General features: G+C 38.2%; 1 protein-coding gene, 2 non-coding genes and 2 pseudogenes across 3 annotated transcripts in view; 1 reads left to right on the forward strand and 4 right to left on the reverse strand.

The window, feature by feature from the left end:
* The window catches only part of CREBBP (CREB binding lysine acetyltransferase), a 118580-nt gene that overhangs the window by 32890 nt on the left and 58608 nt on the right, over nt 1-27082 (reverse strand). Inside the window, 12 exon segments of the mRNA XM_039885162.1 lie at nt 2096-2272; nt 3664-4074; nt 5476-5664; nt 6264-6388; nt 8112-8147; nt 8472-8643; nt 9202-9319; nt 10194-10340; nt 10664-10766; nt 12177-12419; nt 19922-20035; nt 21369-21609. Coding sequence (XP_039741096.1) covers nt 2096-2272; nt 3664-4074; nt 5476-5664; nt 6264-6388; nt 8112-8147; nt 8472-8643; nt 9202-9319; nt 10194-10340; nt 10664-10766; nt 12177-12419; nt 19922-20035; nt 21369-21609 — 2076 coding nt within the window.
* LOC120620648 (uncharacterized) lies at nt 7062-7177 on the forward strand (annotated as a pseudogene).
* On the reverse strand, nt 15544-15662 carry LOC120620697 (5S ribosomal RNA). Its single transcript, XR_005657954.1, has one exon. It is a non-coding gene; the product is annotated as a 5S ribosomal RNA (ribosomal RNA).
* On the reverse strand, nt 18459-18577 carry LOC120620608 (uncharacterized; annotated as a pseudogene).
* LOC120620705 (U6 spliceosomal RNA) lies at nt 21856-21962 on the reverse strand. The gene has a single exon (XR_005657959.1). It is a non-coding gene; the product is annotated as a U6 spliceosomal RNA (small nuclear RNA).

Here is a 27082-nt window from a genome sequence, read left to right on the forward strand (position 1 = left end):
TCTAAAATGGAAAGGAAGAAGTAAAACAGTATTTGCAGATGACATTATACTACATAAAGAAGACCTAAGACTCTGCCAAAAAACTATTAGAACTAATAAATGACTTCAGTAAAGATGCAGAATATAGAAGCAATATACAGAAATCTGTTTTGTTTCTATATACCAATAACAAATGATCAGAGAAAAAAATTAAGAAAACAATCCCATTTATAATTGAATCAAAAGTATAAAATACCCAGGAATAAATTTAACCGAAGAGGTGAAAGGCCTGTACTCTGAAAACTATAGGACACTGAAGAAAGAAACTGAACAAGATACAAATAAATGGAAGGACATAACTTGCTTATAGATGGGAAGGATTAACATTATTAAAATTTCCTTACTACCTAAAGTAATATATAGATTCAATGCAATCTCTATCAAAATAAGAATGGCATTCTCAGAATTAGAACTAATCCTAAAATTTACATGGAACCACAAAAGACCCTTAATAGCCAAAGAAATTCTGAGAAAGAAAAAAGAGCGAATTATCATGCACCCTAATATCAAACTATATTACAAAGCAACAATAATCAAAACAGTATGGTATTGGCATAAAAACAGATATAGAGATCAATGGAATAGAACAGGGAGTCCAGAAATAAATCCTCACTTATATGGTTAAGTGATTTATGACAAAGGAGGCAAAGATATACAATGGAGTAAAGACTGTCTCTTTAATAAGTGGTGTCGGCAAAACTGTACAGATACATGCAAAATAGACCACTTAGTTCCTAGCAGCATCTTTTTGATATACTTCTTGGAATAAGGGAAACAAAAGAAAAATAAACAAATGGGACTACATCAAACTATAAAGTTTTGACAGCAAAGGAAACCATCAACAAAACGAAAAAACAACCCATTGAATGGATGAAGATGTTAGCAAATAAAATATCCAACAGAGAATTAATATCCAAAATATATAAAAAACACATATAGCTTAACACTAAAAATATAAATAATCCAATTAAAAATGGTCAGAGAATCTGAATAGACATTCCTTCCAAGAAGACATACAGATGGTCAACAGACACATGAAAAGATGCTCGACATTACTAATCATCAGGAAAATGCAAATCAAAACTAGAATGAGACATCACCTCAAACCTGTCAGAGTGTCTATTATCAATAAATCAACAAATAACACATGTTGGTGAGCATGTGGAGAAAACGGAACCCTCATACACTGGTGGTGGGATTGTATTTAGTGCAGCCACTATGGAAAAGAGTATGGAGATTCCTCAAAAAATTAAAAATAGAGCTGCCATACAATCCAGCAAATTAACTTCTGGGTATTTATCTGAAGAAAACATAAACACTAATTCGAAAAGATATACGCACCCCTATGTTCACTGTAGGATTATTTACAGTAGCCAAGATATGGAAGTAACCTACATATCTATCAACAGATGAATGGCTAGAGAAGATGTGGTGTTTGTGTGCATGTGTGTGCGCACGTACATACATACACACACACATACACACACAGGAATATTACTCAGCAATAAAAAGAATTATATATTGCCATTTGTGACAAATGGATGGGCCTAAAGAGTATTATGCTAAGTGAGTAAGTTAGAGAAAGATAAATACTGTATAATCTCATGTGTGGAATCTTTAAAAAACCAAACCAAATGAATTAATAAAACAAAACAGAAACAGATCCATAGATATAGAGAACAAGGTGATGGCTGCCAAAGGGGAGGGGGTGGTAGGATAGGAATACAAACAAATAAAAAACCAAAAACCAAAAAACATAAAAAATCTACAGATATCTTTAAAAGAAAACTTGTGAAAGGTTACCATTATAATTTCAGTTTGAAAAACACTAGTTTCTAAAACAGTGCTCTCCCAAGCTTTGCATTTAAAAAACATAGAACAAAATAAAATAAAATTCAAGTGCTCTTGGTTTTGGCAGAATAAAATAAACCCGTACCTAATATCTAAAAATAAATAACCAATCTGTTTTTGATTATGGGTTCGAGTAGAAAATAGATTAAACAGGATTATTAAAAACAAAACGCAGGGATATCCATGATAGACCCCTGGCACCTACCGCAGACCCAGGCTCTGCCTTGGGTTCACCAGCATCTGGCTCAATGTCCTCGGTCTTGACCTCAGCCTTCATTTCCAGTGGTACATCAGGTCCTGGTTGCTGGGAGCTGGTTTCAGCACTGGCCACTGAGGATGGAGTGGGGACCCTGTTATCAATGCTGGCTGCTGCCTGGGAAAGCTGTGAAGAAACCAAAATCATTTAACAAGACAATATAAATGATCTTAAACTCTATTGCTCACCCAATATACAGTTTTGTGTTAGAATTTCTCAATACTAACCTAATAAACACATCTATTTGAGAGAACTGAAGAACAAAAAGCTGAAATAGAGGAGTTCTAGAGGAAGTCAACATCAGGCAGAAAAGCAACTGACTTCTTTTCTAGAATGCAGAGATAGAAGTGTAGAGCTTGTACATGTGGATATAAAATTATTTTCTGGAAGTTTGCTACCTAAATCACAGACCTTTTATTTTAAAATTAATTCCCTCCAATAAGAGGATTAATGCTTATGGTTAAGAGGCTGAATTATAAATATATAAGTATATGTGTAAGAAGGGGAATTAAGTGTCTATATGGAATAAGAATGTATAATTTAGTTTGTTAAATGCAAAAATAGTGGCAGTACTGGTGGCAGAAGAATAAACAACATTAAGAGAAGTAACCACTAAAAGAATTCTAAATTTTCCGAGTTTTACCCAATGAAGTTTAAAGTAAACAAGACAGTGTTAAATTACAAAGGGATATTTAAGTGTACAGCTCATTCTCTAAGATAAATCAGCACACTTCCTATGGAGAAATTCAAATAGTAATGTTATCTTGGGATTGTTGCTGGGATTAATTTTGACATTTTATAAATAAATATCCTCAGTCACCAAGAATAAAATGAATTTGTTTCAGGGGGAGGAATTTTCTAAGTTAGACTGATAAGAAAATGGATACTAAGATTTCAGTGGTAACTGCAGAGGGACATGGAGGTGACAAGAGGGCAGCCTCAGGTCTCTGGGTCAGTGGGGCAGTCCAGCCTAAGAGAGCACATAGACTGGGCATTGCCCACAGGTCCACAGAGGACTAGGTAGATCTGAGCCACAGGAAGTACTAAACTGGGTCTGCCATTTTGTCATAAAAAAGAAAAGGCTTCTAAGTTTGAAAACAAGTCTGATGGGCAAGATCAAAGCACATACAATCAGGAATGTGACTAAATATTCGTGATGTTAGGAGAAAAACTACCAAAACTCAGAAGACATCAATCTAGAACCAATAATGAATGGGAAACACACTGCTCCTATATACAGGTAGTTTAAAAAGTGTTCAAGGACCTATATGTGATTTCTTTATAATTGCTGATTTTTGCAAACTCATTTAATTAGGAAAGATAATCGTTAAGTCATGTCCTGCCAAACAGCCTTTGGAGCCAATGTCGGAAACAAAACACAGCTCATTATGGTTCGATTAGAGTGTAGTTACTTTTGGGGGTTGCACTAAGATGCTGCAGCAACTTCATGACAATTTTTTATGAGAAAGCTCTCATCTAAGAGTCTCAGACCAAAGATGACAGACTAAGAGGCTTACCGGTGTGCCAGGAGGCTGGCCATGCACAGGAGTCGGCTGCTGCTGAGATGACTGAGGGGTAGCCACGGATGGGGGCTGGACTGGGGTCTGAGGCTGCGGGGTCACCTGGGCTGCTGCCTGGACTGTAGGGGTGCTCTGGGCTTGGCTAGCACTGGGCACTGAGCCGGGAGTTGGGGTGGGAGTCTGCCCGGAAGACGAGACAGGAGTTGATGGCTGGGTAGGAGCTGCTGGCTGGGGAGGAGTCATCCCAGGTGCCGTCGGATGCTGGAGAGATGGCATGCCAGCAGCTGTGGAAGCAGGAGGTGGCGTCTGGTGCAATGGTGATTGTGTCACTGGTGGGCAAGGTAGCTGGCTAGCCTGGGGCCCAAGCATGTTCAAGGGGTTAGGAAGAGCAGCACCAGGCACCTGTCCCTAACAGAGGGAATAGAGTATGTTAAAATTACTTCCCCCATTTAAAAATGAGGCAACAGATTTGAGGAATTAAATATATGAAAATATAATCATGGTTTCTGAAGAGGTCTGCTGGTTTCACAGTTATGTTTCATTTGTAAAAATGTACTGAGTTTTAGACTTATCATAACATGCACCTTCCAATAAAGTTAACACTATAAACGTTTCCCATACTTTGATTTATATAACTGTCAAAATCTCTAGCTTATACAAACACATATACCTTTAGTTACTAGCTTATGTTCCATAACATCCTTAGACCAATAAAGAAGGTATTCATCTTTTTTTAAAAAATGAGTTATTGAAACATTGAAATGTTTCAGTGAAGTGGTTTCTAAAATGGGGACACCCTTCAGAATATCTGTAGACAACTGAAAAAGCAACTGTGAATTACTGATCTAGAATGGGTGGGGGGTTGCAAACTATTGCCCATGGACAAATCCAGCTAGGTGCCTGTTTCTGTACTAAAGTTTTACTGAAACACAGCACATCCATTCATTTATGCACTAATGAACATGGCAGTGGCTGCTTTAGCACCACAACAGTGAAGTAAGTAGTTAAGAAAAAGAGTATATGGCCCACAAAGTCAAAAATACTTAACAGGACAAATCTCCTAACTTGTTATAAAAAAATGACACGTTATGGAAATTAAGAATTAATTAATAGGTATTTAGTAAGTAAATCTAGTGTAGTCAATGACTTATTCAATGTTACTTCATGTTAAAAAATTAAAACATAAATTTTAAATTTCAGGGGAAGATCTGGCCTGTTGTAAATACATGTACATCTGTATACATCAGCACTCTAATGCACTGTAATTGACAATTAGCAAAAAGAGAAAAAAAAAAGCAGTAAAATGAATGGAAAATAGTTCTCTTTGGCTTTAGACAGAATAAGTAAAAACACAATCAATAAGAGAGATCCAGTTAGCCTGACTTCACCTGGGCAGTTCAGAGACAGGCAACAGGATACACATATCAAATCATTACCAGTAAACTCAAGGAGCCTTTCCTCACTCTTTAAAATTTAATGTTTCTCAGGATTACATATTAAACTGAGAATTCAAAAGACACAAATAAAAACCAAGAAAATGACAACTAAAACCCCACAAATCAAAACACAAAACCCACAAGCCAAAAACCACGATCCATTTGCATGAAATTCACCCTGAGATGACAAGAATAATTCTAAACAAGGTAAAAATGACAGGATGAAATGAGGAAAAATCAAGAGATGCTAAAAGATAAAAATAAAATGTGTAGTCTAGAATTCTAATTTCCATGAAATAAGACATGCTCAGGTTAGTAGGAAGCTGAGGCTACATCAATGCAGGCAGTACAAAGGCCCAAAGGTAAACGGTACCTGTGACACGCCTGTCTGGGCCGCTGGTTGCCCCATGCCTACACTGTTCACACTCATTGCCCCACTGGATGATGGGAACTGGTTCTGTGGCAGAAACTGGTTCTGCGCAGGCGCCTGGGCCATCATGTTGTTGGCATGTGCACCCATCATGTTTGGAGGCTGAGGCATTCGGGAAGGAGAAATGGCCATCTAAAAGACAACAAGTATTATTGAAAGTTTAGAGGACAAAGGCTAAAGTCTTCAAGATAAACTAGAAGAGACAGAAATCTTAAATCCTTCCTCCCTCTCAGGAAGAGAACCATCTTCTGGCTCCCAAGCACTTTGCCTGCTTTCTCATACAAAGGTCTCTAATGAGCCGGCTTCAGATTGTTCTCTGGATAGCAATCAATAACGTGCTATAATTTCAAGTTCAAAATATGTCTTTATTAGTTCTCTGAAGCATCTGGAAAGTAGCCTCAGGAGAGTAAGCTCTAGGAGTCAACAGACACCGACAAGTCCCTCTTTGGTTACAAATCTGAGGCTGCCTACACCATCATTAGAACTCTCGTGTTCTCAGAGTCACAAGTTCCTATGAATTTAGCATTTTAATAAAAATAAATAGTGGTCAAATAATTTTCATTACAGTAATGAAGACCAAAGGAAGAGAGATGAAGGAAATAAAGCATAACCCAAATCCAAAGAAACAGGTACCGTAAGCTTCTAGACAATCTACAATTTCACTGCTTAGAGAATTTTCCTTATTTGGGCAAGGCCTTCTCAGCACAGCTAAGGCAAGTAGAAGGACTTACCCCTGGAACGGAGCCCATGCTGTTCATTGGGACAGAGTGGTTCATGGGGGATGCTGCGCGCGGTCCCATGGGAGCTTGTGGCAACTGTACATTCCCCAAGGACATCGGATTAAATGAATTTATCCCTGGAAATGTACCCACAATGGTTCATTAGGAAAAGCATCCACAGGAAGAGAATTACAACTCAACGAACTCTAAGCAAAATAAGGTGGAACACATACACAACACATATAACTGAGAGGAAATCACCCAGTTAATCAGGTAAGACGGTTAAGTAACAGATTTCTCATATCCAGGAAAAATGGCACCAATGGAGGTGAGGGTGGTATGGTGGTGAAGCTGGTGTGGTGCTGGTGGTGGTGATGGTAGTGGGGACAGGACAGAACAAAGAGATGAGGGTAGAAAGCCAGGCAAACCACAAAAGTGAGGCCAAGGAAGCACTGATCAGGATGGCAGCACTTTGCACAAAAGCACCAAAGCAACTAAGGACATGAGGCTGCATTGGGAAGGTACTATCAACAACTATGGAGGAGGTGAAACTTAAGGCCAGGGCGCCCATTTGGGTCAAATTCTCACTAATGCCTTCTGGAGTACCTAGCTCCTATCTCCTCTCCATCCCCATTACTCTCTTCCACTCTCGGCCTCTCCTAGCTCTTCAGATGGGTTTACATTTATTATTAGAATTTGGGATAAGACTCAAAATATGGGACGTAGTTCTACAGTGTAGCAGTTAATTAGCACGTCTGCTTTACACGCAGAAGGTCCTGGGTTTGCAACCCAGTGGAGCCATGGTCCATGGTCTACGGCCATGCCACCCTGAACAAGCCCGATGTCTGATCGCGGAAGCTAAGCAGGGTCAGGCCTGGTTAGTACTTGGATGGGAGACCACCTAGGAAGACCAGGTGCTGTAGGCATAAATAATAAAAAAAATAAAAATACTCAAAATATGGTTTTAATTTTGCACGAATATTAAGTGTTTAGAAAGTGCCCAAGGGTGGCCAGTTCTCAACCTTGGCCTCCTCTCTACAGACTCAAAAGATCTCATTTTCACAATACCCTCACTGTCCTGGGGCTGCCCACAGTCTGTCAAGAATGTCATACCGTAAAAGATACCTCAACTAGCCGCCAAGTATCTCTAGACCATGGCCTCTTGTTCTCTGTAATTTCCCACAATCCTCTGTAAACTATTTCCTCTATAATATGAGCCTATCTACCATGTCTTTTTCAGTATACATTAAGATTTCCACAATTTTATTTCACAGCCTGTAAAAACATCCTACTGTTCAATTCTCAATTTGATAAGAACTGCAAAAGGTTTGAAATGCCCCTCGTCCCCAAACTCCCAAACTAAAATGACTGCTTCAACCAAGTAAAAACTATAAAATTTCAACTTGAGAAAGAACTTTTAAAGTTGTTCAGACCAGCTGCCAGTACCCCAGCCAGCTATAGACTGAGTACAAGCCCTCCTGGCTATGCTTGACTGCCTGCGCTTCCAAGGCCCAGAGTAGCCACTGCTCTTTCTCCACCTCGATCCCAGTGGTACTTGCTGCCCAGGACTGGCTTGACACCCTCTCCTCTCATTTATTCAGAAATGTTTCCTTCCCCCACCTATAACGCTTTTTTGGGAGACTAAATCCGACTCCAAATCTTTTTAGAAATCTTTTCTATGATCTCCTAACTTCCAAATACAACCGATATTTGTACTGCCTGTGGAACTAATTCTGCTAATCAGCAAAAAGAAATGGAAGGAATAAGAACTACAAATAAATAAAGGGGGGATGGGGAAAAACCAATATACTTTGTGACTACTGAATGGTAAACCAAAATATGATTCAGAGAAATAAATACCTTGCATACGATTCACTGGCAGGGGCATGGGCCCATCTGCAATGGCAGAAAAAAAAATGGTTATTTAAAATAATTCTTGACTTAGGAATAAGGAACTTTATCTTGAGGACCTCTAACTTAAAGGGAAAACCAGCGACAGGTCCAGAAGCATTGTGCATTCTGATACCAGTGCACCCTTTAAAGGGCCTCTCCATGAGAAACTCAAGGTCCAAAAACAGGCCAATGCACAGTGTCATGGCCACTATCACAGTTTTGGGCTTCCTGAGAACATAATTCCATATACTTAGAAACACACTCCAAACACAGAAGATAAAACAAGCAAACAGACTAATGGCTGGTAGAAGGAAATGAAGTCCTTACTTGGAGGTCTCACAGGTTGTGGCTGTGGAATCCCAGGGGGCTGTGCCCCTGGGGCTGGTAAGGCTGGCTGGTTACCCAAGATGCCTTGTTTGTGTAAACGTGATCTTCGTTTTTCTTCTAGTTCTTTTTGTATCTTGTAGATTTTCTCTGCTAATAAGTGATAGTATTCATCCTAAAAAGCGGTAACATTCAATATTAGGCAGTCCAAACTATAAAAAACAAAAGATGTTTTGTATGTTCTAAAAAGCTAATGAATTTTTAAATTAAGTACATTAATTAAAGGTAAGTATTCAATACTTCTAAGTAATAAAACAAAGGCCCAAATTCTTATTGAACTACTAGTTATCCCACAGGACTTAACAGATAGTAGGTACTAAAAGCACCGTTACATTTCATTCCACAGCTGAACCTCTTCTTCGATATTCATTGGTGCTGGCAATAACACAGTATGAGCATTATAAACAATGCCCACATGGATGTGGACATGACATCCATGGTAAAATGCAATTTCATAAACCTTATTTATCACTATAGTGGTGACATTGTAGTTAAATAAGAGAGTTGTGCAGGGACCTCATGTCTCATCTAGGAAGTCTCCCTGGTCAGTCTCCTCAAGGTGATGAATCCACCTAACTAACGCATGTGCCATTTCCAGACAATAAGCCAGACAGATAGAGGCTGTTACATCTACTGTAGGTGTTGTGCAGGCTAGAACACATGTGCAACCTACCCGGCTGTTGGCAGACTCATACATGTCCCCTTCTACTTTCTTAGCGTAGGCCACTAGGTTCTCCATGCGGCGATCCTTCAGAGCTGCAGGGTCGGGTGTTGGGAAGATGGCTTGGACGCTGAAAGAACACCACAGTCTATCAACCCATTTCAATACAACATCAGTATCTTGCCATTTTATATGACATGGAAAGAGAAGCTCATCTACCTACAGGGGCGATACACTGTTGAGAGAAACCCCAAATCTCTCTCACCTAATATATGAGTATAGAAATAAAGTTACTCTCTAGAGACAATACTGACCTGTTGACTTATCTACAAGTCAAACACAATATTTTGCTTTACAATAAGTGCTGGGTCATCTCGAAAATAATATGATTTTAAATTCCTAATTTTTAAACTATTTATTACAAAAATTTTTAATTAAAATAATGAAGAAAAAAGCTCCAAGGGAATCGAGTTGGTCAACTTCACCTTCAATTTAACTTAACTAGCTCAAGAAAGTTAACTATTAACTTTCTGTATGTTAACTGACTGTGTATGATGGTACTGTCATGCCATCTGTATTCACTAGACCTAAATTCCCCCAATTCTCAGGGATCTCCACAACTATAATCTTGAGCCATAAAATAAGACAAAGCTTCTGAGCTAATCCCAGCTCCCTCATGCATCCCAGGGCTCAGAGGACAGGTCTGGCTGCACTAGGAGTCTTGGCCTCTGTAACATAGGTCACAGTTCACGCCCTTCTCCAGGACAGAGCTGTTAATGTTCTGATGCATCCCCGACAGGGACACAGGGTCTGGAATTCTCTGACTTGCCAGCAGTACCTGCGGCTCCCTAAACAAGGATGTGACCATCTTCAGTTGTCATCTGAGGTATAGGGGACCACTCAAGAATTAAATCAGGTATTGATAAAACTGCAAAACTGTCACGTTGCCATCAGCCACAAAATGTTTCCATCACATGAGAATAATGAGTGAGGCGGGAACATACAGTTTATGCACTAGATGGCTCCGCAGGTCCTGTGTGACATGTTCATGCCAGCTTTTCCGAACGCCAGTATTAGAAGGAGGTGCTGCTGTAGGTATAGTGCTGAGGGTTCCGATATTTCCAGAGTTGGAGCCATCATTCATCAGTGGGCTAAGGGAAGAACAAGAAAACTTCATCCATCTACTGAAGTGACTCAAATGTACTTCATTTAAATAAGGTCTTCAACCATACGAGATTTTTAAAAAGTTTATGTTAGGAGAGCCAAACGATGTGTATACAACAAAACTGAAACCATGTTTTTTCTATTATCTACTCTACATTTGTAATTAGAAGAAAAATGGCATCTCCACCCCCACCCAAACTACTTTCTCTGCTTCATACTTAGAAAGAATCAAGGAGTTTTGTGTTATTCCCAGACAACTTGCATGTGCAACTGTCACTCAAATAGGAGCCAAATGAAACATGGATCTTACTTTGTGGCCCCAAGAGAGGTCGGAAGAGCTGATTCTGAAATCAAGTTTGGTGGCTGCTGATCTGTTGTTATTCCTCCTGCTGGAATGTTCATTGGGTTATTTCCTTTAAAGACAAGGAAAAAAGAAATCAACCACAGCTACATTATAATACACAATTAAAAATTCTGATAACAGATAAACAACAAGTTAATATATGAATAAGTGATTCTTAATGAGTTGTAGTAATAAACACTATGGCAGCAACTCTCGGAGTTCTATTTCCAATACTGGAGTGGACGTGTATAAACTCAATTGCAGACTCCTTCCCACTGTACTTTGTAATTAAAATAAGGTATTTTTATGGAGGCTAGTTGGTATTATAGTATACTCTATGGTTGTGGAAAATACTAGAAATGATCTATTTCAGTTTCAGATTTTGGTTCTGGCTTCAATGATATCATGCCCTAAACAACTAAACTGATTTGTCACATGTGTCTTTTTTTTTTTTTGCATATTAAGAAACAAAATCATAGAAATTAAGTGCAGATGAAAAAGCATAAAAGGTCAATTTGTCCTCAGTAATCTTTTTAAAGTAAGAAAAAGTTGAGACTTAGAGAAGTTAATAGTCTTGTCCCATATTATACCATCAACAGGAGTGGAGCCACATTAGAATCAGGTCTTGAGAGTCCAACCCAGTCTCTTGGCCAGTAAAAGTTAGATATGTATTAGGGCAGTTGTTTTCCAAAGAGCAGCAAATGAGATATTTTTAATTAATCATTTTTAAGAGTGATTTTTAATGTTAAACTGCTCTATTAGGAAAAGAACAAAACTATAATAACCTTAATTTAACTTGACTGACATAACGCCTTGGCTTAAGCCTGAATTTAAAAGGACTATGTCAATTTAAAGAAAAACATTAAGGAAACAATATGCAGTGGTGGCAAAAATTGTGAAAATGTGTGAGCAAATGACCACATGTTGGCAAATAATGGGTTAAGATGACAATACTAGTACACGGAGAAGACTGAGTCAGGAGAGATTTTTCTGAGACTCTTGTTAACCTGCCCATGTCTGGGCTGGTCACCTCCAGCTGTGGGATAGTTCATAACCAAGACATGCTAGAAATGGCAGACCATCTACAAGTTCTCCATCAAATAAATGGTCTACCAAGAGTCAATACAAGAGGTACAACCATAATTCTAAATTTTGAGACTTCACATTCTGAGCCATATGAAATGCCCTTTATGAAAACTGTCCAGACAAAAGTAGCACAAGCAAGCAACAAAAATATTGGTTCGCTTGCAATTGCTCTTTTTACCAGCCTGTAACATATTTCTTGCCTTAGACATTTTTGCCTTTTCCTGGAAGTTTTTTATTTCAATCATTTAAAAGATACCGTCACCATAATATATACATATATTAATTTGAATTTAAAGTAAAAACAGTAACTGAAAATAGCCCTGGGTTCCAGGAAGACCTGTTATTCCAAACACTGCATTTGGACAAAGAAATTCTCAAGAGTTCTTTCACATACCCAGGGGGTTGAGAGTCCTCATCTGCTGGTGAGCTGGAGGCTGTGCTGGTTGCTGACCAGGAACCTGAGTCTGCAGCTGCGTTTGAGACTGGTTCAGGTAGGGGAGTCCAAGAGCAGCATATGCTCGCTGCATGGAGCTGGGGTCTATGGGATTTGGGTTACTTAAAGAAGCAGCATTCTGCTGGCCTGTACCAACAGAACCAATTGTGTTCTGAATTCCACTAGCTGGAGACCCCAGGATGGCTATAATAAGAAACAAACAGACAAACAAAAAAGTTAAGTAAAAGGAAAAAGCCCATAAATAACTGAAAAACTACTGAGAAGCAAGTAAAATTTATCAGAAGACTATCTATGTATGTCATTAGAACAAGGCTACTGAGGTAGGAGTTGTGCAGAGAAGGATCTTAGAACAAGATTCATCTATTCTGCACAGCAGTAGCTGAGGAGCAAAAAGCTAAAGAAAATCTAAGCTTCTCTCTCAGAAAGTAACAGACCATAATATCAGAGAACACTTAATAAAAATTAATATGTATTAAAGCCTAGAGACTTTTAAATCAGTTCTAGGGGAGAGGCAAACGTGGTAACGGCAAGTGTTTTGATTCTTTGAGGTGTTGTCAGTCATCACTGAGATGTACTAAGGAACCTCCCTCCGGTTACCACTCCGCCTGGGGTTCTTCACTGCCCACTTGTACAGGTACGGAAGGATTAATAGAAGCAGCAGAGGTGATATCCAGTCCGTCACTTATTAAAGAATCTATGATGTGATATTCCAAAGAACAAAATCGTAATTTCTTAAAACTTATGTGTATAAAGATTGCATTACTCCACCTTTCTTTCCTATGCAGGAGGGCATCATGCTGAGCTCCCTATGTAAAGCTGGTCAAGAAATAGCGTACTTCATTGGCTGACTAGTTGAAATTAATGGATGAAAGGAGGCTTGGCAATTCTGCAAGGATTTTCATTTAGCCAGGTGTCACCTTAATACCACTGATACTCAGGAACTGGCTCTGCCTCCCACAGCCACTCTTGGCTTTTCTAAAGGAAAATCTGTGGCAACATAAAGAACCACATTCCCAAGGGCTTCAAAGTTAACTGAGATATGACCCCAAACTTGCAAATCCTTGGTTATTTCGAGTGTAATTTGCCTGGCCGTCTGTCTGTCCATCTATTCACTTATCCACCCACCCAAATGTCTTTATTTGGTTAGCACTTCCATATGGCAGAAGTTTTATGGCATACTATTTATTCTTATTCTTAAGAGTTTCTTTCTCTCCCACTTCCTCAAATTTTAGGGTCTTATATAAATAGCAATTGATAAAATTGATACAATAATGTATCATCTCCGATACATAAAACACTATCACTAAGCCCTTCTTTCAAAGTCAGAGCATTATGTGAAACATAAATATTCTCATATTCAACCACCAGTGCAACTATAACACAAACAACTCCAATACTTATCAGAGTAACTTAATTAAACTGAAATATGTAAAAAAAAATCTTGGTAATTATACATTCCATACTATTAACTTTTCTAATAAGGATATTCAGATCTCAAACTCATTAACACTCATTAGACACAATTAGACACACCAAGAATTTCATTATTATAAATGAAAAGCAATCCCCAAGGTGCAGCTTTAACAAGTGTGTAGCTCAAATAAGTCATGTACAACCTATCTAAAAATATTTTTTCTGATAGTTAATACATACCCAAACTTTAAACATGTACCCATTGTACTCCTGAAACCAACATGCTAAATTTTCTGAAAGTACTATGATGTATGTAAAAGGGAAAGTAATAATGGTAGGGTGATTTACTTTTCTATCACCTTGAGGTATAAGGAAGAAGAGACCCAGACTACATTTGATACACAAAGTAATCAACTGTGGAGAGGAATTTAAAGAAACAAGATATCTATGTGGTCTTAAACTTCTGGAGACAAATTCTTCCTATTGTATTCCACTTTCGCCCACAATTGCCCAAATGCCATCCTTTTAGACAAAATGCTGCACCTAAGGGTGAATGCCATTCCCAACTCTAATACCACTTCCTGGGCAGCCAAAGTCCCGAGAACTGCTGACTTGCTCACTGTATTTTTTGTTTGTATTAAAAGCATTTACTTCCTAAATGTGAAATATTACATTTTTTATTTTAAAAGAAAATATATTTATCAGAAGACAAGTAAACATTTGGAACTTTACATTTCTAACAATCAGAGGCAAGGAAAACAAAAGTATGAACAAAAAATGTCTCTGACATTTAAGCACGGCCTAATTTAAGTCCAAATGCTGCTAACGGATGACACAAACTTCAGGGAAAGAGAACACAGATATTTACTATGGGGGTAGTTGACTGAAAGGGGAGTTATCAGGTAAAAACAACTATAAACTCTGTTTTGGGAGCTCACGATGCTACCATCCCTTCATGAATGTTTTCTCTCAGGCAGCAGTCATTCTTCCCTGAATTCCCATAGTGCCTACTGGGTCTCTGCTTCTCTTTGGACATTTACACTTCACATATTCACTGACTCACTCCACCAACTGAGTGCAGACTGTATGCCAGGTACTCTGCTAGGCTCCAGGATACAGCGCAAGAACAAAACCTGCACTCATGGAGCACAAGGTCTATTGTGACAGATAACAGACTAACCTATCTAGCGAATGTAAAACTGCAGCTCTAGACCTTATATCAAAGAAGATCATGCTCATCTCATCTTTCTTGTACATTCCCTGAAGGTGAGACCAATGTGTGATTCATCTTAACTCTGTATGTCCAGGTGCCTAGCACAGGGCCTTATAAAGTTCCCAGCAGAGATCAAGTGAGCTGTAGCAGTCTAGCAGACCACTGGCCATCCTCAGATCCCATCCCACCTAACCTGGCAGCACTGGGTTCTCTGGACTGAATGAAAAATTAAGACTGCTAAAAACAGCAATGCTTCATCTATCTGGCATCATTAAAAATGAGGGTGTCCATATTAATCAATTTTATACATTATTGATAAATGTCAAAACCATTTGTTCTTTTTAACATTTTTATATATTTCCTTTCTTAGAGCTAATGCTGTACAGTTTCGTATACAATCAATTGACTGTCATGTCACTCAGTGTCATACCAGCTGGCATTCCTGCTACTAGCACATCTTCATATCAAACTCTAACACCTCCACTGCCTCATCTCTCTCCTGTTGCATCTTAATCAGGAGCCCATGACTTAGGAAGTAAAAGGCCACACATTTTTGCAGTGAGCTATTTCTAAGACTCAATGTCACTTTTTTTTTTTTTTTAAAGGTGAGGCAACCCCTGGTTGACCGCACAGATTGCAAGGATCTTGTCAGTTTACAATCCCTTATTTTTTATTTTTTTACGCCTACAGCACCTGGTCTTCCTAGATGGTCTCCCATCAAAGTACTAACCAGGCCCAATCCTGCTTAGCTTCTGAGATCAGACGGGATCAGGCTTGTTCAAGGTGGCATGGCCGTAGTCGCAATGTCACTTTTAATGTAGATCCAAGGCAGTCCCTTCCCAGCGAGTACAAAGATTATTCTACTATAGGTTCCATGCATAGTATATCCTGCTAACTTGCAACATTCAGTTTACCAGGAACTTCAGTTTCCAGTCATTCTCAATAAAACTGAACTCAATTTGGAAATTTAATGAACACTGACACAAATTAAATCCCAAAGCTTTGTCAGAGTGGTGGGAGACACACCATAAAGCAAGCAAAGCAGCTAATATCTAGTCACCACTTAGATTTCTACTGAAAAAGTTGTGCTAGAAGTTACTCAGACCTGTTCCCATACAATGCCTCACAGGTGCCGTGTGCGTCAGGCTTGCCTTCCTCTTCAGCATCTTCATATACAAGGGACAGTACAGGATAAAAACGACTATCCCAGTGCCAGTGCCAGGCCTCCCGTCAAGCCACCTCTGAGCAAGAATGCACAAGCCCTCCAACAAGGTTTTCTTCAGAACCCAAATGACTCAGGAAGAGGCAACACTGTGCTCCCCAGAAGAGCAAAGACAAAGCTATTTGGATCAAATACATCACCGATTAGTCTCTGGTACTTAAATCAGGGGCAAACAAGGCCACTGCTCTGTCACTACAGCCATTTAGGTTCTACTGCCCTCTCTGGTCCCTATCCCAAACACAGTCTGTTGAAAGAAGTGTCTAAGAATCCCTGAAGAGCTCTCAGGTGGAACAAGAGCCTGTTCAACAAACACTTACTGGGCACCTAAGAGGTTACTCTTATGAGTAGAAGTTCTAAGGAAGTAGATTTGGACTCAGTAATATGAAGGAAGGCATTTCAAACAATCAGAGGTGCCTAAAATTAGAACAAATAGCTGGGACAGACGGTGAGCACCAAGCCAGTGGAGCTATTCAAGCAATAGGCTGGAGGACTGCTGACTGACACGCTGTCAATGGGCTCATGCAGCGACAGTGAGGGGGTTCAGTTCAGCTCTGGAGCAGACCCTGTAGCATCCATTTGACAGTCCTTGTGGGCTCCTGAGTTGAGAAACCCACGGTTTCCCCCAAACAATGACTCAAATCTTCTCAATAGCTCCAGGACAAGCACCCAGCTCTTCAAGTCATAGAAAGAAGGGCATCTCAGAGTTAATGTGCATACTGATCATCTGGGAATATATTAAAATGCAGATTCTAATATAAAGGGTCTGGGATGGGCCCAAGTGTCTGAATTTCTAACAAGTAATTCAGGAATGCTCGTGCAGCTGGTCTGAGGTGATACTTGAAATGGCAAAAACCTCACTGATGCGGAAACCTAAGTTCTAATAGGGAATTTGGTCATGTGTCTTGTCTACCCAGCTCCAGTCCTCCATGCTACCTTGTGTATTGGAACTTACTGAATCAGATGCCACCTTAGATATACACCTTGAAAAGTCCCAATTAATCAATAAAATCTGAATATCTCTATAAGGGATAGACAGCTCAAGATCAGTGATTATGGAATCTCTAGAAAACAAAAATCAAAAAAAATCTCAAGAGGCCAAAAAGGTAACCAATGGTCTGGGTTTCAAGTAGGCATAGGCAGGTCTCAGATAGTTCCCCAGGGTCTTTACCACCTTGCTACAAATAGTTCCACTCTCCCTGCCTTCACAGGTATGTCAGCAGTGCTGACACGGTTTGTATTGCCCAGAACGTTCTATTGTTACTTTATTGAAATTGGGCTCCATCAAGACTCACCCTCCAGCACACTCTGATCTTCCCCTCATGGACTGCCAATACTAGTGATTTGTTTCTACCTCATTCCTTCAAATGATACCACTGTCATATCATTTTTAATGTAATATTCTGGCTCTGGAACCCAACTTTTAAGCTATTGAAGGGTCAGATCCATTTTTCTTCTCTACTGCCTAACTTCAGTGTTCACATGTGATAAGCACAATTTGCTTTAGGAGAATTGAAAAATATCAACAAACATTTATAGAAAAGATACTGCTGAAACTTTCTTACTCATCATATCAAACTCCTCTATATGAAAAAACTAGTGTTAGAGCCAAAGAAATACACTCAAAGCTGAAACCCAATCTGAGAAGCATTAAAAAAATTTTTAAATAAGTGCTTTCTTTTCATGAAAAATTACCGAAACCTTGCACAAAGTTAATCTAAATATTCCCCATGACTTTATATTATAAAATCACCCTGGTAACACTCTACATTATGACTAGTAGAAACGCTGTGGTTTACCACTTCAGAGAGCACGCACTAGATGAATTCTCACAACAGCCAGGCAGTTATAAGGATGTTAAAAAAAAAAAACACAAAAAAAACCACATACCTTAAAAAAAAAAAAACAACAAAAAAACCACATAAGTGTTTCTTAAAAAGAGAAATCATAAAAAGTTTACAATTGTCATGGTAATACATACTAACAAAAGGTTCCAGAAAAGCCACACACCCTCAAATTAAAAGTTCAGAATGAAGTCTTAAATTATTATTCATGGAATCGATACTGTACAACTACAAACTCAACAATGAATATTTTAGCACTTAAAAAGACTGTTACTAAAAAAAAAAAAAAAAAAAAGCCTATTACTGAAACATCCTCAAATACAAGAAATTGTAACCATCACAATACAATAGTAAAAAAAAGGTTTTATATTAAATTGGAGGAAAAACAGACTGTATTCCATTGGACCTACTGTCCCAAATATCTTGTTCTAGAAGACCCAGATTCCTAGACCTTCACTTTATATGAGATATTGTGAAAAATTATGTATTAATTCAAATTTTGGTCAAAGAATAGTTGTTTTGTTTTTTTTTAACACCTACAGCACCTCATCTTCCTAAGTGGTCTCCCATCCTAGTACTAACCAGACTCAACCCTGCTTAGCTTCTGAGATCAGATGAGATCGGGCACATGCAGGGTGGCATGGCCGTAGACTTCAAAGAATAATTTAACTGATTTTGGAAAGTGAATTTTAAAGGAAATTTATGACTCCTTCTGTATAGAGGGAGGGAGGATAACGAGCCCATGACCCTGGAATGTCTCTCCTATGTGACGTGGACACTGCTGTGCAGGATAGGCTTGCTAGGCACCCTCTCAGGAGGGAAGTGAGCTGGATTTAGAGGAAAAGCACATGGGCTATCACCGGTGTTTTACTCCCTGCCACTCTTAGGGACAACGTGCTTTTCTATCTTTCCCTGTGCCACTCAGAAACAACCAGAAAGAAAAGTAGCACATGTTCTCCAAGCAGCGGCAGTGAGGTCTTGAGGAAGATGATCAAGAAGAATGACAGTAATGAACACATAACCACAAACAGGAGGGTGGCAAGAAGATACAGACAAGGTAGAGGAAGATGAGAAAGGCTGTGCTGTGCTGGAAGTCACAGGGAGCAGCTCCAGCTAGAGGGGCAATATGAGATTGAAGGGCACATCCTATCTGTCCAAACTGAGGGACACACCTAAAGACACCAGTTTTACCTCTGAAACGACAGGAAAGGACTTGAATTTGGGAAGAGATGCTCATTTCACTGATCTGATGGCTATAGGGAACCTCTGGGAGCGGGAGCCACTTGTAGGCCTCCTGAGGAGGGATCACTGCTTAACCGATCAGCTAAAGTCTACATAGATGACTTGAAAGATGACAAAATGATGAAAATGATCAGAATGAGGCAAGTCTGGGGCAGAGACTCTCAATCCCTGCTAAATAAACTGTTAGTTATACAAACTATGCAGGTTTGAGAACTGCAGCTCCATGGTGGAGGGAAACCTCCCAAATGTCTACATGTGGGTTACTATACTAATCAGGCCTGACTGACTCATCTATGACACAGTCGCCAAACTTTAGGGTTAGGGGTTTCCAATTCCAAAAGAAGTGTCCCTTTGTTTCTCCATCCCATCTCACCCCCAAAATTGCTGCGATTATAGTGAGATGACATTCAACTCCTCAGATACTGAGTATCTGTCAAGAAACAGCAAGAGTCATCAAGTCAGTGACCTTCCTCTCTCGCACTGCCTCGCTGCTCCCAATTCTAGAGTGTGTGTGGGGAAGGGGGTGGAGGTGAAGGCAGGGAATGAAATTCCAGAATGAACATGTCCACTGAGCACACCTAGAATCTGTCTACTCACTAAGCTTGGCTTCATCTTTTGTCACTGTATGTCTCCACTTGCCATTATACTTTGTGGTTAGTAAATTTCTGCCCTGCTTTCTACCTATGCTTCTGTTCTCTTCAGAAATAGCTTATTTTCTCATCTCCAAGCTTCTCTACCCCCAATGCTCACTTACTTTGTTGGTTTCGCTTGTCACTGGCATTTTTCAAAGGGAGGCAAACAGGACAGTCATGTCGTGTGCAGTTCTTCCAATGAGAGATGATTTGTCGTGAAGATGCACAATGGGCAACTATGACCAGAAAAACAACGAGATGTTATTTTTCTATCCAAATTGTCACACTTTCAATTACACCTAAATTATAATGCCAGATTCATAAGAAAATGGTAACAAGTGTAACCATAACACAGTATAGGCAGGCAGTCCTCCACTTACAAACAGGCTGTTTTCCAAAAAGTTTGTAAGTCGACTGTTGAGAATTCTCAAAAAAAACTTCCCATAGAAGCAATGTTATGAATGATGGTGATTAAGGTTCAGCCCACAAAACAAAACAAAACAAAACCTATTTGGCCTGAAGCACTGAACAACTGGAATGAAAAGTAGAACAAATAATTCTGTAATGTCGCTATTTAAAATAAAATTTTATATTATGTTTAAGGACGAAACCATCTGAATACTATAGCTGAAGAAATATAGATAGAAAAGCAAATGAGAAGTCTGTGAAGATCCTGAAGGGGACCCTGGCACTTTTCAAAGTACTTCAGAGGGTAATTAAACCTGGTCACTCAGTTCGTAGTTTCACTTCTATACTAAGCACTGTGATTTCTTTCAAAAGGTCTAGCATAACCCTCTTCAGCTCCTCCATTAGGATCAGGGTTATGCTGGGGACTCACAGATGTCACAAAGGGAGAGAGGGAGATCAGGGAGAGATTATCTTCAAGGTTTAGGAACACAAGAAAGAAAGAAAGAGGACAAAGATTAAAAAAAGAAAAGTATAGTTGTTAGTAAGAAACACTTTCTTCAGTAAAATTGAGGGGTCTGCCGTAGAAGAGGGGTAAGGGGGGGCACATGATGTGCCTGATTCACTCCATCCTTGAGAAGAAGAAAGGAAGTGGCAGAGATGATGTAGTGTGCACAGTTCCTTATTACATAGACAGTCACCCAGGACAACTGCCCTGGTATCTTCAGCCTCAAGACGAAAATGTGCAGGAACAAGGCAATAGGCCCTGGCAGTCTGAACACATGACACAACTGCAAGACAGATGCTCTGGTTTGAAGGAAGGGTGTGTGAGTGCATGTGTGTGTGCTACACTGCCCAAAAGAAAACTGAGATTTAGACATTTATGATGAAGACAGTGCTCAAGATGAGACAAATGTCTTCCATGACAGAGAAAGGAGGAAAAGAATAAATGTAGGGCATAGCCTTATCCAGTAGATCACAGACTATTATTATAAAACCAAGTCGCCTTTCTTCTCAGTAGGTTAGTGTTCTAGTGGCATCTAACTGGATGGTGTGTGGAGACACAGGTTGTAGGAACCTTATTAACAAGAAAGCTAACTAAGAACAATAAGGACAAATTTCATCCTAAGCTCTGCTAGAAGGATTTCAGAAAATGGCACTTACCTTGACAGGCTTTCCCAGCCTGACAATGTGTCATGTGATTCAAAACATTTTTCATGGTTCGGCAATGTGGGAGTGAGCAGGCCCGAACCTCTCCGTTTGCTTGTTCTCGTCTCTGACATTTATGAGCGTGAAGCAGTAGAACCAGCTGCTGCTGTATCAGTTTGCGTTTTTCTGGATCTGCAGTGGGGCCCGTTGCAATTGCTTGTGTGGGTACAATTCCCACTGATGTTTGCATCTGAGACTAAAATAAAACAAATTAATAAACATTTTAACAAGCTTTCAGAGTTCCAATTCATGTTCATTAATTATTTTTCAAACTAATGTTAAAGCTGATGGATAATATTTGACCATGGAGGAAAGGCAGCTGGTGTGGTTCTCTTTAATTCATCACAGATTTTAAGGAAGGTAAAGAAGCAAAAAACCAACTGAGAAACAAAGCTGATTAAAGTTCACCCATGTATGATTATCTCAGAGCAAAAAAAATGATACTTATTTTTTTTCCCCCACAAATTTATGTGTCATCCTCATGCAGGGGCTGTTATAATCTTCTCTGTATCATTCCCCAATTTTAGTACACACACTGCCAAAGCAAGCACAATGACACTTATTCTTAACTGTAGTAACCAAAACCCAACTCATTCTACAATATATACAAATACAGGAAAAGCTGTGTTCTATTAGGTTAAACCATATTAAACTGTTGTTTCTGTAGGCCCAAAGGGCCAAATGTTGGCAATTTCATGTAGCTCAACATAATTTAAAAACATCTAATACAATAGAAGAATTGGAACCACCCTTTGGATTTCATTATCTTGTAACCAGAAGGACAATACTTGCAGTATTCATTACCTCTCCTAAAAGAATAACAGTACTTATCCTTAATATGACCATCCAGTACAATTGCTAATGCTCATGAAATGCTTTTCCTTCCATTAGAATTTCCACTCAGACATCTGACAATATTCTCAAAAAGTATTTGATGATCTGCTAAAGATACAGAAATAGAGCTTAGTTTCCTTCAACCTTTGTAAACAACAGGCCAGATCAACTATACCTCTTAACTGCAAAGGAAATGAAGAAGGTGACCCATGAAGTCTTCTTATTCTTTATAAATGACCAACATTCTTCAGATGAACTCTAATGCTCTGACACTAACACTCCCAGCTTGACTTACAAGACTCACAGCCTCTCCTAAAGTACACCACCACTGTGACTTTTCAAATTAAGAATCAAAACCATATACTTGCAATTAGGAAGAAAAAAACATAAAAATAATTCTTGATGAGCCAAAGCTCATTTAAGAAAAGCTGTAGGGTTTTCTACTTTGGTTCTATCTTTGAGAACTCAGAAAATAAGTGTATAGAAATGTTGTATGGCTTTGCTCAGGAGCACAACTCCTGGAAGCCCAACTATGATCCCAAGCAAAAAAATCAAAGTCCTACCTGAGAGGCAGAGCTTCCAGACTGGAGAAGTACTTAACTCCTAAGAGAAAACAGCCTCTTTTCCTTATGTTTATTTTTCCTGATTATTAAAGTAATATACATACCCATAAACAATTTGGAAAACAACAAGAGAACTACTAAGAAAATAACACCTGAAATCCTAATATTCAGGAGTCTACTACCAAAGTACTGATATGTTTTTTTTCTTCTAGTCTTTTTTTCTATGTATGTATACACATATATATGATACATAATCAACAGTTCTATCATGATAAATATTTATATTTGGCTTGGAATTTACTCTAGGTTCTCTCAACTTTAGGTTGTCTCAAATATGACAGCATGATTTGCAATGAACATATAGGGCTATACATTCATTAATCCAATCTCCCATTATTGAACATAAACTATAACCTCCTTCCCTCCTTTTCTTGCAATTTAAAATAAAGCATCAATAAACAAATAACTTTTGGCTATGCCCCCAGCAGTATTTAGAAGTATTTAGAATTGATGTTAAAAGTCTCCTCCTTGATCAGCTTATTTCCATGGACTATAAAATTCAACTAGAAATTAATAGAAATGGACATAGAGAAGAATGTGAAAAATGTAAGATGATCCTTGTTTGTCTCGTTTGCATTTATAAAAATTTCAAACATAGAAAAGTAGAAAGGAACACTTACCATTACCACATCTAACAAAATGACCGAAAATTCTTTAATATCTGCTAATACCTAGTCCACATACAAATTTCTCTAGTTGTCCAAAAAATGTCTTTTACAGTTGGTTTGCACAAATCAGGACCCAATTAAGGCCCACACCCTACACTTGGTGGTTGCTTTTAAGGTTCTTCACCTATTGCCACCCTTCCCCTTTATTATCTCATGACAATGACTTGAAGAGACCAAGCCAGTTTCCTCCTGCTGTTTTTTAAAATACAGAAAAGCTATATATAAAAAATTTTAATCGTATTAAAAAATCAGGTAAAAAATCCTTACAATTAAATTATAAACAGATTGTTTTTAAGTTATTAAAGATAACACACTTTCTCACTTGGAATGTTCTTAATATCATCTTTCGAACAACACCTAACCATATGCTGGAACCTCAACATGTAGAAATAGCACAGCTGGAAACTATATGGTATATTGAAAACATGGTTTATTATCCATCTATCTGCTTAAATGAGCTCTACACATTATTTACATGTCTTAAAAGCCAACTGGAAGGTGAAGCTGAATTAACAGCAAAATGGAACAGAAGACATGTCTCATGTCCCTGTGTTTGGCCTCCCCTTATAAATCTATATACCTGTACAGGACTAGTCCAGTTTGCAAACTGCTTACAAACACAGGGGATATTTAACTTCCTCCTCTCTGATTGTTGCTCAATGAGATGAAAGGATTGTAGGAACTGTAAGTGGCCTGAAATTTAAGTCAGAAATATCCTCAGACTCTACCAACTTCCCTGCTCAGTTCCAACTGCCCAGGTGGGTATTGAGAATGGAAGAGAAGTGCTTAGACTAGAACTTCCTTTTAAAGATACAGAACGAAAACTGCGGTGCTATAAATTCCCCCAAAAGAAATGCATCAATTTAATGCAATTTTGTTTGTTTTTGCGATAGCCAAGAAAAATATGAAAAACAGTAAGAATAAAGGGGAAAATCTATTTTGACAAGATACTAAAACTATAAAGCTACAGATTTCTTTATGTACATAGTCTGGGAAAAGACACATATACATTGATCCCTATATCACTTTAATGAATAAAATTAGATTAAAATGGATGAGCACTAGAAAAAAAAATAGACTTTTTAGAATGAGGATTTAAAAAGCTTACATTAAGACACAAGAATAAAATTTAAAAAGTGAAAAGTTGAGAGAAAAATGGTTGTTTCTGAGAAGTGGAAATAGTGAGTCAACAGCTAGGACCATTTGTAAAGCCCCTGAGATATGTTATGCCAAGCTGTTTTTCAGAAAGGTTGTAGCACTTATTATTATATAAAACGTTCTATACTCCAATGTTAAGAAAACTCAATGGAGAGATGATAGTCTTTTCAAATAACAATGATGAAAAGAATAGAAAAATTGGATATCCACATGTAAAAGTATGAAGGTTTAGTAACCCCCCTTTTCACATCATACTCAAAAATTAACTCAAAATGAATAAAAGACCTAAATGTGAGAGATAAAATTATAGAACTTTTAGGAAAAAATCATAGGAATAAATCTTCATGATCTTGGATTATGCAATGAAGTCTTAGGTATGTTACCAAAAGCACAAACACCAACATAAAAGACAAACTAAACGTCAATAAAATTAAAAACTGTTATGCTTCAAAAGACACTATGGAGAAAGTAAAAGACAATCCAAAGAATGGGAGAAAATATTTGCAAATCATAGATGTGATAAGGGACTTGTATTCAAAACATACAAAGAAAAAGACAAATAACCTAATTAAAAAACAGATAAATGATACTAATAGATATTTTCCCAAAGAAGATAGATAAATGATCAATAAAGACATGAAAAGATGCTCAACACTATTAGCCATTAGGGAAATACAAATGAGAATAAACCACAATGAGATATCAATTCACACTCACCAGGATGACTACAAAACAAAAATGAAAACCAAAACCAAAACCCAAAACAAAAACAAAACAAAACAGAAAAACAGTAATGTGTTGGTGAGCACATGGAAAAATTGGAACCCTCATATACTACTGGAATGTCAAACTGAGCAACCACTTTGGAAAAGTCTGGCAGTTCATCAAAAGGTTAAAATAGAGTTACCATATGACCCAATAATTCTCTTCCTCAGTATACACCCAAGAGAAATGAAAACATGTTCTCACAAAAACATGTACACAAATGTTTATAGTAACATATTTCCTAATAGCCAAAAAGCAGAAACAACTCAAATGTCCATCAACTAATAAATGGAAAAACAAAACGTGATGTACCCAGCATAAAACATTATGCTAAGTGAAAATAGCCAGTCACAAAAGACTACACATTGTACAATTCCATTTCTATGAAATGTCCAGAGTAGGTAATCCATAGAGGCAGAAAATAAATTAGTGTTTGCCTCCATCTGAGGGGTCAGGGAACATGGGGAGCAACTGTTAATGGTACAGGGTTACTTTTTGGGATGATGAAAATGTTCTAAAATTGTGATAATGGTTACACAATACACTAAATACCACTGAACTGTAAGTTTTAAAGGGGAGAACTGTATAGTATATGAATTATATCTCAATAAAGCTATTTTTAAAAAGTTCTAATTATCAAAGAAAGGAAATTAAAATAGAGGAATTTTTTTTATCAATATGACCAAGTTAATTAAAATAAATAACTGATACTGATGAAGATATAGAAAAACAGTAAGTCTCAGGTACTTTGGTGATAATGCAATTTAGTATGACTTTGTAAAACAACATGTATCAAAAGGAAAAATGTGCATTTCTTTTCATCCAGTAGTTCTACTTCTCATGATTTATTATTAGGGAAGCACCTGAACTAGCACAATAAAATGTATGCACAAGGCAGGATCACACCTTGATTAAATTAATAAAAACTGGAGAACTTCTGAATGTTTTTCAAAGATAGATTAATTAATCAAATTATGGCTACAGACCTAATGAAATGGGCAGGCATGAAAAACAAGGCAGACCTCGAAGCCATGTGTACCAAAAAACGGCCCAGCTGAAGCCTGACCAAATTCTTAACCTACGAAATATTGTGATATAATAAAATGACTGTTATAATAATACTATTATGCTTTCATAAAAAACTGTCTCTAACATATTGAGCTAAAAAAGAAAGTTACAGATAGTACCATAAAGTTATTCACTTTTTTCCTAATTACCTTTATATGTTTGTATCTGTTCTTAGAAAAACCTTAAGATTATCCAGAGTCATCTCCAGGAAGGGATGGGATCATACTCCTCTTGGCTAGTCTTTTATTTCTCAAGTACTTTGTGTCTGGCTCTGTGATCAGTGTTCATTTAACACTCAATTCCCAAAGGAGGAACTAACTCAGGGCCAGCCCCACCTTACAGAAGAAGTAACTGAGGCACAGAGGGGTGCACTTTGCTCAGGTTGCTGCACTCGGTGGTGGTGGAACAGACAGTCTAACAGTGGAGTCCCCATCCTTAACCTCCCTGCAACCCACCCTGACAAGTGGCCTGATCACCTTGCTTATAAAGTGTTCTAAGAACATCCGACAGAAAACCTGGTGAAGGACAGGAACTAAGCAACTCAAAAAAGAAA

The sequence above is a fragment of the Pteropus medius genome, unplaced genomic scaffold (assembly GCF_902729225.1).
Source record: "Pteropus medius unplaced genomic scaffold, Ma_sr-lr_union100, whole genome shotgun sequence".
In the NCBI taxonomy this organism is placed as follows: Eukaryota; Metazoa; Chordata; class Mammalia; order Chiroptera; family Pteropodidae; genus Pteropus; species Pteropus medius.